We start from the raw sequence: 12825 nt of genomic DNA on the forward strand, positions 1-12825 counted from the left end.
TTACTTGCAGAGAATAATGGGGTTTGGATAAAGAGGAAGGAGATCAGCGGTCTCTGTGCATTCGTACAGAGCAAGAGACTTGAAAACAAGGGTTGTGATGAAAAGCAAGTTTACTAAATGCAAGCTAATGTGGGTTGGAAGGCATATTTATTAAGCAATCAGCTGAGAGCTTTATCTTCTCTGCTATTCTATCACAACCTGACCCAGATAGACCACTCTGAGAGAAAGCTTCACATTTCTGATAGTGTACGGTGGAGACAGAGAAGGTCAGTGAAAAAGTGATGAGGATGGAGATGAATGGCAGAAATTGATGATACCTTTAAAATTTGCCATATTTGTCAAGTTGTTGGGAAGAGCACTCTTGGCTTCATTACTCAAATTGCAGTACTGTACAGTTGGTTACTCTTTCTGATGAGACATCAAGAACTTGCTCCATTCCCATAGTATTTGCAGGCAGGTTTTTCTCATGTCAAATTTCCTTTATTGCTTGTTTGCCATTTTATTCATTTAGCACATCATGGTACTCTATTATGAACTTACTATGATCATTGAGTTACATAAAGGTAAAGCCTTTAGGTTCAAAATAATGCACTCAGCACTTAGTACAGAATAGCAAGTCCTGTTCAACTTTTAGCTGGATTTGCTTGTCATGCTTTCTGTCTTAATGTTTTGGGATTTCACCACTCAAGTGAATTGCGGTACAAAGAATTTTCACTGTATATAGGCACACAAGAGAAGAGTACTTCCATTTATAGAAACTCCTCTGGTCTCCTTAATTTGGTGAAACAGAGTATTCTCACAAAAAAAAAAAAAAAAAAAAAAATTGGTGAAACAGATTACTTCTTTTATGATGATGGCAGGTGGTTGATTTTCTGTTTTCACTGAAGAGAGATCTATACAAAAATGGAGAAACCAGAGGCAGCTGGTGGAGATGAGCAGAAATTAGCAGCTCGAAAGAGCAATGATGTTGGAGTACATCCTAGTAGTAAGCTGGAAAGTGGATCATCATCAAGTACTTCATTTAAGTGGATGGCATTCGATACACAAGCAGCTGAAGGGTCTAACAACACTGCTGCTGCTTCTGATGACGTTGATGGTATTTTAGACTCAAAAATCATAACGGAGAAGGCGAGCATAGTGGCAAGGACAGCAGAATGGGGAGTTGTGGTGAAGCCGGATGATTCTGGTGAAGGAACTTTTAAGGCCATAGGGAGGTCATCAGATGATTCCAACAAAAGCAAAAACACATCAGGGAGATTGGAATCAACAAGGACATCATCAGAGTCAAGTCATGGGTCTGATCAGTTGCCTAATCCAAGGGTGTCAAGTGAGTTGAAGACAGCTTTAGCTACATTGCAGCAGACTTTTGTTGTGTCTGATGCCACAAAGCCTGATTGCCCAATCGTGTATGCCAGCAGTGGCTTCTTTACTATGACTGGTTACTCTTCAAAAGAGGTCATTGGAAGAAACTGGTAAGATACTATTACTTAATAGTTACTAAAAAACCAAATATTATATAGCACTTACAAAAAAATAAAAACAAAAAACTCTGACAAGTACTTCTAAATATTATTTGTAATGTGTCCCACATAATGAGCCGATCTATAGAACAACTAAAATACTTTCAAAAATAGAGCGCAAGTGTGAAATAAATTGTTATGTGTGTACGTTATCCGATAATTCATACATCAAATGTAGATAAACTCAACTATAATAGTAAACCAACTCATCTATGGTCATAGAGACATAGACTAAGATCAAAATCAGTCTAACCTAGTCTATCAAACCACATGTGATGTGAACCTGTCAAAATTATTCATTAGGCGCCGTAACGCGGGCGCCAAAAGAACTGACCCTGTCGGTTGCTTCACTCGTGTTTCAGTTCACAAACACCCACCACAGGGCCACCGTCCACGGCTTTCTTTTATTCTTTCACGAATGAATGCTTCATTTAGTGTTAAACCAAATTTTGCCCATTGAGGCACTGCTTGTGAATAGTGATCTTCCACTTTATTTTCATAAATCCCATTTTGGTCTACGTTTGGGTGAATCAAAATGGGTAGCTCACAAAGAAGAAAAGAAAGAAACGAGTTGGGTGCCTAGGATTGTGTTATATATATGCATATTTTGGTTGCAGTCGCTTTCTTCAGGGACCGGAAACAGACCAGAATGAAGTGGCCAAAATCCGAAACGCAGTCAAAACTGGGTCTAGCTACTGCGGTAGGCTCTTCAACTACAAGAAAGATGGCACTCCTTTTTGGAATCTTCTCACCGTCACCCCAATCAAAGATGACAATGGAAAAACCATCAAGTTTATTGGGTCAGTCCTCAATTTCTCAAATTCTCTGCCTTTTTCTAGTTTGAGTTATACCAATGTACTAAAAAATGCTGTCTTTATTGCGTCAGTTCTCATAAAATTATAATAATGTATTTAAAGATGGTATCTTTATGTGTATAGTGCAAGGAATGAGTTATATATGCACAATGTTAAGCTTTATGTTCTTGTTTTATGAATAATGACCATGTCTTGTACCAAAAGCTTACATGTTGGTTTGTGCAGAATGCAGGTTGAGGTCAGCAAGTACACAGAAGGGGTGAATGAGAAGGCATTGAGGCCAAATGGGTTGCCCAAGTCACTAATCCGTTATGACGGTAAGCATGATTGCTCAATTGGGTTTGTAGCATCAGTGTTACTTCACTTCTAATATAATTGTCATGTTCATGTTGCAGCTCGACAGAAGGAGAAGGCATTAGGCTCGATTGTTGAAGTTGTACAAACTGTGAAACATCCACGTTCTCACATGCAGGATGCTAGCAATGAGAATACTAAAAATCATGAAGAGCCGGATAACATGAACCTTAATTATGTTCTTCCAAAATCTGCTGCAATGAGTACACCCGTTAGAGAAACTCCTCAGGAGGATGCGAAGGGTGATGCAACTTGGGGCAGATTTTCCCAGGATGCGGGCAAATATCCTAAAAACTCAGGGCGCAGCCCCTCAATGGGGTTAGTACTTTATCTTTAGCAATACAGACTTTCAGTTGTTTCAATATAATGAGGTTGAGGGCCTGAACCCTGAGGCTAACTATAAAACCTTGAAATTCAGCATTATGTGCCCTTATCTTTTATTAGTTATGTCATCTAAATTCAGCTAGATGTGCATGATTTTTGAATAGATGTTGATATCTTCCTGCAGATTTAGATCAAAGTCTCTAGGCTCTGGAGGCAGGCTTGAAAAAGAACCAATTGTTGAACCAGAGGATTTGATGACCATAGATATAGAAAATGCTGATAGTTGGGACCGCACAGAAAGAGAAAGGGATATGCGCCAAGGAATTGACCTAGCAACCACATTGGAACGCATTGAAAAGAACTTTGTGATTTCTGATCCTAGAATTCCTGATAATCCAATTGTAAGAATTTTTATATACCTTTTGAACTATTATATAAATTTTAGTTAAACACGGAAAATTTTCTTTCAGTCGTACTCTCATTGTATCTATTTTCTCTCCCAATCTCCATGTCAATACATTGATATGCACTACCCACCTCCATGAAATACTCTTAAGATCTCACATTACCCAACCTCAACTTTTATTGTTGTTATGTTCCTTTTTGTTATCAACTTTTTGCTGGAAATTATATTTATAATTTTCTTGTAGCCTTATCCATCACACTTCTGTATCTTGCAGTGCCAAGTCTTTATGATATCTAATAAACATTATAAGCATTATCATGTCTTTTGCAAACTCCATTTAAAAATGCAGTTAGACACTATATATTTTATTTTGAAATGACTTTGATAATTTTTTTACTTTTTTCGGCGCAGATATTTGCATCTGATAGTTTTCTAGAACTGACAGAATATACACGCGAGGAAATTCTGGGAAGAAATTGTCGGTAGGAAATTCATTCTGTTTATGCCTTTCTTCCAAGGCTCATTTTATTGTATTTAATTCACACTTATACTTAAGATTACTAGACTATATTCCTGTCAGTGATATTTTTCTTCTTCTAATAATAGTGCAATTTGTTCATCTTTATTACATGAAATTAGAATCAGTATTTGACTATTTTCTATAGACACTGTTATCTAATCCCCTTCTTATACTGTATCAATTTTCTATTAGCAATGGAAATAGGATTTAATTTTCTATGTCTACTTTGTAGTTTTCTTCAAGGTCCTGAAACAGATCAAGCAACAGTCTCAAAAATAAGAGATGCCATCAGAGAACAACGGGAAATCACTGTACAGTTAATCAACTATACTAAGAGTGGTAAGAACATTCATCGGAGTTGTGCTTCTGCAAATATGCTATAATAATTCAAATGCCAATTTATTGCAATTAGTTTCACCAGTTCATTTTGCTTGCAAGACCATATAAGTCCAAGCGTCATACTGTGTACAATTTCTTTTTCAGCTGTATTTTTGTGTCTGTGTGTGTGTTTTTTTTTTTTTGGCGGCGATTTTAGGTTGTCCCTAGTTTCATTTTTCTGATTGTCTACTTGACTTGCAGGAAAGAAGTTTTGGAATTTGTTCCACTTGCAACCCATGCGTGACCATAAGGTAACTACAAGATTCTTATTCTAGGTTGAATATGAACCTATACAGGCTGCATATTTCATTTTGGTATTTTTTTTTCTTCTGAGCGTCTTGTAAATTTTGTAGGGTGAACTTCAATATTTCATTGGTGTCCAATTGGATGGTAGTGATCATGTAGAACCTCTGCGAAATCGCCTGTCAGAGAGAGCAGAGCTAGAAAGTTCTAAAGTGGTAATTGTGTTTCTATTATTTTCTTACTATTTGTAGAACTATTATGCTCAATCAAGTATGTATATTGTGTAGTTTTGAGTGTTTTTAATCATTATGCCTACCCCTAATGTTTGTACCACATTTTGACCACAGGATGTGGCAATTGATGTGGCAGTTAAACATAGGATCATTCTAAACCTACCAAATGGAGTAGACCAATGTTTGACTGCCACATTATGTGGTTGAAAAGTGGTTCAGCAGATTGTGTTTCACCTAGCTTTGTCTTTTCCAAACAGTCGTAAGAATATTTTTGCAGAGCAATGATAATTATTAAGAAAGTCAGTTCGGAATTGAACAATTATTCGTTTCCAATGTGTTGATCATTCCTAATATCTGATCAACTGAGGAGTAATAAAGGAAGAAAAGAATAGCCCTTCTCCTTTTGATGCTTCAGCATTTTTTATCGTCTCTTGTGGAAGAACTGTTTCCAGACATTTTTATTATTATTTTTATTTTTTATTTTTTATTTTTAAAAAATCATTCTCTCTCCCCCCTCTCATCAGGTGAAAGCCACTGCCGAAAATGTTAATGAGGCTGTCCGAGAACTTCCTGATGCCAACTTGGTAAGGTACTCCTTTTGCTCTTAATTATACTGGTGTAGAAGTTTCTTCTGCATTTCTTTTCTTAAAAGAATATGTGATTTTGAATACTTGCATGTATCTATCTAGGTTGGTAAAAAACTAAAAAGTCTTTGGTGGTATGTACCACAGTACCAAAAGAATCTGTCCAAGACACTGAATAATTTTTTGATATTATAATAAATTAGACTTTAATTTTTCCGTTTCTACATTTTTTATCCAAGGATGATGTGATAATGTATATGTGGCAATAGTTATCAATTATAGCTTATGTAAACCTTATAATTTCATTATTTAGAGACCAGAAGATCTGTGGGCAATTCATTCTCGTCCTGTCTTCCCAAGACCTCACAAAAGGGGTAGTGCTAATTGGTTAGCAATACAAGAGGTAACAATCTGAAAATTATAGTTACTTCCTGATGGTTTTCAAAGTCAATATGTTCTCATTCACGAGCTTTTTTCCTTACTTATGTCTTGTATTTTTTCGTTCTTATACATTCCTCTAGATTACTTCACGTGGTGATAAAATTGATCTGCATCATTTTAAGCCCATAAAACCCTTGGGTTGTGGTGATACTGGCAGGTACTGTAAACTGCTCAGCTTTGTTGATATATGTAACTGAGATGCTGCATTGCATATATGCATCTTCTATATAGCCTGCCATTATATTAGAATTTTTAACTGGAACAAATTACACAATTTACAGTCTGTCATAAATTCAGGGGTTTTCACCTACTCAATAACTGTGAAAAGAAATTATGCTCAGTCACCCTTGGATTTAGATCCAAAGGTGGAAAGAATAATCTTTATGTTTGAGTTGTTTTATTTTCTACCATTGGATCTAGATCCAAGGGGGACTGAGCATAATTTTCTTACTCAGTTATTGAGCAGGTGAACATTACTGGTCATAAAATATTTGTCTGTTGAATCTCTATTTTACTTATATTACTATGTATTATTTGCAGTGTCCATTTGGTGGAACTACGAGGTACTTCTATACTGTTTGCTATGAAGGCAATGGAGAAGTCAATAATGTTAAATCGTAACAAGGTATGAACATATAAGAGTTCCATATCTTTAAGCAATGCAGAATCATGTATCTCCCAAACAGGAGCTTCACATTCTTTTGCATGACTGCATGTCTGAAATCGGCATGAACATGCCCTCTAGTTTGCATAAATTCATGGCGTTTTCACATGTATACGTGTGCCCTGTACAGATTTGCTTACTTACAAGTGGTATAGTGGCATATTTACTTAATATCCCTGATTCTTCTGAGAGTCACATATTACTGTAATTGTCTCAGGTTCACCGAGCATGCACTGAACGGGAAATAATTTCACAACTGGATCATCCATTTCTTCCTACGCTATACACTTCATTTGAGGTCTTTCATTGCTTCTATACCACTTCTTTTTTAAACCTACTCATGTTAAAGATTTCTTATTCAATAAATTCATCAAATATGGTCAAGTGTACTAATGTTCTTTATACAATCTCCTCAGACTTCTACACACGTTTGTTTGATAACAGACTTTTGCTTGGGCGGAGAGTTATTTGCTTTGCTTGATAAGCAGCCTATGAAATTCTTCAAGGAGGACTCTGCTAGGTACTTAAATTTTTGTCTCCTAATATCTCTTAGTCCCAAAACCATATTTGCCTCACTAATCACTATTGCTTGTAATCTGTAAATAGGAAAGGTTAATCTTATTATCTTACTCTTTAGACTAATGCTTGTGCTGGATTCTACTATCATCAGTTATACCATATGTAGTTATGGATCCTCTTTCTTTCATATTTTCCCCCTGGGGTAGGGGATGGTGGTGTACACATCCTCTTTGGCCATAACTGTGTTCTGCAACAGCTGGTTCCTAACCCCGTTTTCCATTGTTATGGACCCCATGTGAAGCAGAATTGATATTTGTTACATATGAAAGTTAAATATTTGTTTAAATTTATATCATCGGGAATTCGGGATAAGAAAATGCATCTCATCTTCTCACCCTCTTTACAGTTGCTGTATGCTCTTATGATTAGGAATTTTAACTTACTATTATATCCCAGGTTCTATGCTGCAGAGGTTGTCATTGCCTTGGAATATCTTCACTGTCTAGGTATTTCTTTCATCAAAACTGCATCTATAGTACTGAACACCTCATGTTCAGTTTTTTTGTTTCTCTTGTATATAAAAAGAGAAATGGGAATAAAACATCATAAAGTCATCTGTGGTCTGCCAAGTTTGCATTATCATTTATTGTTTATTAATTATCTCCATGTAGATGATTAATTTGAAGGACGTGAGTTTTTCCCTGAGCTTTAGTACTTGAAGTACAGGAATCCAACTCAGGGTTGAGTGATTATAACGATTTGCATCAGTTCTGATTAGGAAAAAAAACCGCAGGTCTTTTGTCTATATGCTTATTATATTAATGTCTTGTTACAGGAATAATTTATCGCGACCTTAAGCCTGAGAATATTTTACTCCAGAAGGATGGACATATTGTCTTAACAGACTTTGATTTATCATTTATGGCATCCTGTAAACCACAGGTACAAAATCATATTCCTCAAGATACGTTATTCTATCTTTACAGATTATAGATTCTTATGCTCCCTAAGTATAGTTCATTTCTGTTGATAAAAAGATTAGTATGGATCAATCATGGGAGATATATCTTCAGATTCTTTTACTTGATGCAGTATGTGTCACGTGCCCTGGTAGTTTTGAGAGTTTAATTTGACAGCACTGTTTCTAGTAAGCAGTCCCTATTTTAATCTACCTATTAAGTGCTCGAAATAGGGACTGCTTACTCTTCTAATTTGTTTCTAGAATTTTTCTTCTGCCTATTAGGTGCTCGAAATGGGGACTGCCTACTCTTCTAATTTGTTAACATACTTTCTTATCCATTGCAGATTATAAGGCATCAATCACTTAAGAAGAGAAGGAGATCTAGTAGTCAACCACCACCAACATTTGTTGCAGAACCAGTTAATCAATCAAATTCCTTCGTTGGAACCGAAGAGTACATTGCTCCTGTATGGTGATATTCAATTATGGTTTAGGGACTTCATATGACTTTCAATAGTGCATTAGACAGAATATGAGTTGATTTCATTCACTTCTAGATTTTGCAAACATCTGAGAAAAGATTTTCATGCATTGCATCAATGTATCACGTATATAGCTGAGTTCACCAATCAAAAGATTACAGATAAAAGTATATTTGTGCCACAATGCTTGCAAGATATTGATGAATGATCATATACATGTATACTTTCCAAAGTTCTTACTGGTGCTTGGTTTCAGGAAATTGTTACCGGTACAGGCCACAGCAGTGCTATTGATTGGTGGGCTCTTGGTAAGAACTTTATGTGTCTTGGTTGTGTGTGTGTGTATGCATGCGAGTGTTCACTTCTGGTCTCCCAAGTATTTTGGTGTCTAAGCTGTAGCTTTCTATAGTATCAAAAGTGTATCATTTTATCTATCATAGAGGATCGATGTTGTCATGGAGTTTACTGAGTACACAAAGATGTAAAGATACTTTGTTCCATCTATTTCTGATAAATGGGTGTCCTCCTTAATTTGCTTTGTAGTGCCTGTTTTCCTCTTTTATCATAACTGCTTGAATTGATTTGTGTTTGCATCCCAGGTATTTTGTTGTATGAGATGCTATATGGCCGCACCCCTTTCAGGGGGAAAAACAGACAAAGAACATTCACCAACATTTTGCACAAAGATCTGACCTTTCCAAGTAGCATTCCGGTAAAAACTTAAGTCAAGCTATGCATTTAAACTTCGGTTGACTACCATTTTGAGCACTAAGAAGATGGAGGAGGTTTTAATCCTACATTTATAATGTCATTATTAGAATCATTGAACCTAATTATGCACTTGCTTGCATTATTTCATGTTCCAGGTGAGCCTTGCAGCACGGCAGTTGATCAATGCGTTGTTGCAAAGAGACCCTGCCACACGTTTAGGATCCACTACTGGTGCAAACGAAATCAAACAACATCCTTTTTTCCGTGGAATTACTTGGCCTTTGATCCGTTGCATGGTAGTAATACTCCCTTCAATCTTTTGGTACAATGTATTGGTTCCATCATTGTCTAGAGATCAATGCTTGTTGTGGATATACCAACACTATTTTACAGAGCCTACCGAACATTTAAAGAATAATAGTAATTCTCATAGAAGGCAATTACGTATACTATGATTTCCCATGCAATTACATGTCTTGAAATTTGTATTTTCTGTATGCAGAGCCCTCCACCGTTAGAGGTGCCTCTTCAGCCTCTTTGTTTTGATCCACAGGCCAAGGATATATCGTGGGAAGACGACGGGGTTCTTGTAAATTCAATGGATATGGATATTTTCTAAAGGTTTGTTTCATTACTTCAACTTCCACTATTGCTAAATCATCTTGGAATTGGCTTTATACATCAAAATCTGTGTATCTGATTATTATTGCACTCCGTCCTTCATATTTTTCCTTTTAAATTTGCAGAACCAATTGGATTGAATCATGGACATGTATGGTGCATGAAGTCGTAGCCTTCCTATCTGAGCGCATGGGGATACTTTGCTCTTAAAAGCATGAATTTTCGAATCATTGAAGTGGAGGGAATGATCAGCTAAGAGGCTTTTGCAATGAGAAGCTTGTTTTGATTTTTGGCTGGGTTCTGAGGAAGTTGTTTAGGAGTCGACCGTTGCAAGCAACTGTATTTAACCATGAATAAATGTTCCTTTTATAATTCAACACCTTTTGGCTATAATGTTGATATGAATGAGTATCCTACTATCCTATGAAGTTTATGTTATCTTCACTGTTTCCAAGTTAAATTCACAGGGAAAACACGGGCAAAGGACGAAGGTGATGAAACTAACACATTCACGTCTTGGAATATTTCATCGGAAGCAAATATTTGCCTGCTGGAATTAATGGTTAATCTTTGTCAATTGTCGTCCAAATACTGACTTTTCATTATTTACACCAATGAGAAGGAGCCATCGAAACTCCAATCGGATCAGGGAGATTCATTGTCCTCATGAAATTTTTACTAATTATTTGGCTAAAAAATGAAGTAATTGTACAAATTTCATAAGGATATTATTAGACTTTCTAAACGAGCGAGGTAACGTTGTGTTTAACCCCAAACTAGGGACCATTCATAACTTTTGGCCTTGAAATTGGGTGGTATCAGAACACAATTGGAGCCATGCAGAGATATTCCAACATGGGAAAACATCAAAATACACCTGCCTTCCAATATGTATTCTATAGCTGATAACACAAAGTTCACTTGCAAAGCATCTGGACATGTGCTCATATGAAAGAATGCCAATGTATTATGCTACACAAGACAAGTTAAACGTACCGGCATAGTAATGTTGTGTACAATCTTTGTAAAAACATAAATAACCAAAAGAAATGCTCATCAGTCTGAAAAGGAAGTGCAAAATAATGACCATATTAATACAAACCACTTCAATTTGAATTAATAATACAACAGGTGACGATATATGCTTGTTCTTCATTACTTGGTGGCCTGCGCAATCATATTACTTATTGAACTAGCCTGCTCTTTTGCAGTCTCCACCAAAGAATCCTGCAACCCATTGATATAATGCAATTAGCAGGAGTGGAAATATTTGACAACAGACAGCACTGATCTATGAATAACTATACCTGTGCTGCTATCAACCGTGCAACCGTTTTCTTGCTCGACTCTTGGAGTTCACCAGCAATCAAAAGTTCATCCAGTATATAGTAGGCCTTCCATGTTTAACAGTAGAAAACAAGCGTTTAGGCCAAAATTTGGCTTGCTTTCATACAAAAGTAATACGAAAATGCATTCAAAACATTCCCTTCTAAAGCATTGAATAGAAACTCGTAAACAAGACAACTTATCGTTGAAAAATAATTTCAAGAAACAAAAATGTTGATCCTGAAACAAGCAGAATATACATACCTTGTGGAAGTTAAAGATCAAATCCAATTCACATACCTATAAAGCATGAACAAATAGTTACAACCACACCCTTTATCAAAACAAAATGAATAACATAATGTCATGTTTCACTCACACTGCCAAAGTATCGGTCTAGAATTTCCACAAAATGATGAATAATCTCAAGGACCTCTAGTTCATTATCATCTTGATCGATACACATACAGAAATACAGACTAGCATATCTGCACAACACATCCACAAAGCCAATTCATTAACAAAGTCTACGAAGGTAACTTTTTCACAAGCAAAAGCATAGCTATATCCGTGCCACTCACCTCTTATAAACAACTTTGTATTCTCTCCACTCCACAAAATTGCAGAGCTTGGGACCTCGCGCAAGGATCACCCCACTGAGCTCGCGAAGCACCTTCACAAACCGCAAGAGCACATTTATCACATACATCCACGAAATCATATCAACAACGATAAATAATTCTCACAACGAATACCCGAACAACTAACACGGAGATTCACTCTCTTGTTCGAATCATCCATCTTACCGAATCTTAAACACAAAGTATATGATTTTTGCAGAGAATTACCTTTGTTCTTTCCTTTTGGGTATATGGCGAGTACCATTTAGTCAACCTCACTTTTCCTTGCCTACTTATCAGAAGCACAAACTGAATCTGCATCATAAACCATTAGATCAACAAACAAAGCATAAATTTTTTCATAAAATTTCATAAATTAAGCTTAGAAACGCTGCCAAAACCCTAACTACTTGCACAGTTAACAGAGACGGATCCCCATTTTGTTTCTACAACTATAACCGCCCGGATTTTGTTGGATTGAAAACGAAAAAGAAAAAAAAAAGACCCATATAACCAGATAGCGATTCGATCCAGATCTAAGAGTTTTAGCAAAGCAATCTAGGACATTGAAATTGGAAGACGATAGGGAGAAAATGAACGATTGAAATTGTGTGCGATTTATGAGTTCGTGAAGAAAGAAAGGGAATTGAGTTTGGGTCTTACCATAGCGGCGTTCTTTGAGGCGATCGACTGCTCTACTCTCTCTCTTCACAGCTTGAAGCTTGAAGCTTTCAGCGAAACCAGACTGGAGCTCTGGTTTGGTTCCTCTGCGATTTAGCACTGAATGAATTTTTTTTGAATAATTGTTTTTCCTGTTTTATGGGTCAGATATTGAAGTAATTTTTCTTTTTTCTTTGGAAGTATTTGTGTGTATCAAAGGAATGGGTAGACCATATTGGCTTATGGAATGTATTTATATTTGATGTAACTATTTCAATTACTTAATAATATGTAATTTATTCTTCTTAAAAAAAAAAAATTAAAAAAAAAAGAGAATGGGTAGGAAATAAATACTAAGGTCGATTTTTTTTACCGACCGAGGTCAATTTTCTTTTACCGACTGAGTCAAAATTGGCAAACCGAATCGGGTCGAATTGGAACCG

The 12825-nt window shown here is 36.2% G+C and overlaps 2 protein-coding genes across 4 annotated transcripts; one reads left to right on the forward strand and one right to left on the reverse strand.

Annotated features, from left to right (window-relative positions):
- LOC133724287 (phototropin-2) lies at positions 1–10214 on the forward strand. Of its 3 annotated transcripts, none has more exons than XM_062150980.1 (24): positions 1–457; positions 892–1472; positions 2138–2320; positions 2561–2652; positions 2731–3007; positions 3198–3414; positions 3831–3901; positions 4172–4278; positions 4519–4568; positions 4671–4775; positions 5318–5377; positions 5691–5780; positions 5899–5975; positions 6359–6443; positions 6700–6780; positions 6899–7002; positions 7458–7507; positions 7837–7943; positions 8307–8429; positions 8701–8752; positions 9044–9156; positions 9311–9451; positions 9658–9776; positions 9902–10214. In XM_062150980.1, exons 2-23 carry the CDS (start codon positions 904–906, stop codon positions 9772–9774), a joined length of 2871 nt encoding a protein of 956 aa, XP_062006964.1. In that variant the 5' UTR covers positions 1–457; positions 892–903; the 3' UTR covers positions 9775–9776; positions 9902–10214. The 3 variants fall into 3 exon arrangements, with proteins under 3 accessions (XP_062006964.1, XP_062006963.1, XP_062006962.1); XM_062150979.1 differs by having other exon boundaries at positions 2–457; positions 861–1472; XM_062150978.1 differs by having other exon boundaries at positions 3–453; positions 861–1472.
- A 509-nt stretch (positions 10215–10723) lies between these two features.
- On the reverse strand, positions 10724–12587 carry LOC133724289 (AP-1 complex subunit sigma-1). Its single transcript, XM_062150981.1, has 7 exons — positions 12386–12587; positions 11951–12037; positions 11684–11775; positions 11482–11590; positions 11367–11402; positions 11084–11170; positions 10724–11003 (listed from the first exon to the last, which is right to left on the reverse strand). Exons 1-7 carry the CDS (start codon positions 12386–12388, stop codon positions 10932–10934), a joined length of 486 nt encoding a protein of 161 aa, XP_062006965.1. The 5' UTR covers positions 12389–12587; the 3' UTR covers positions 10724–10931.
- Between the last annotated feature and the right edge of the window lie 238 nt (positions 12588–12825).

The sequence above is a fragment of the Rosa rugosa genome, unplaced genomic scaffold (assembly GCF_958449725.1).
Source record: "Rosa rugosa unplaced genomic scaffold, drRosRugo1.1 SCAFFOLD_185, whole genome shotgun sequence".
Classification (NCBI taxonomy): Eukaryota; Viridiplantae; Streptophyta; class Magnoliopsida; order Rosales; family Rosaceae; genus Rosa; species Rosa rugosa.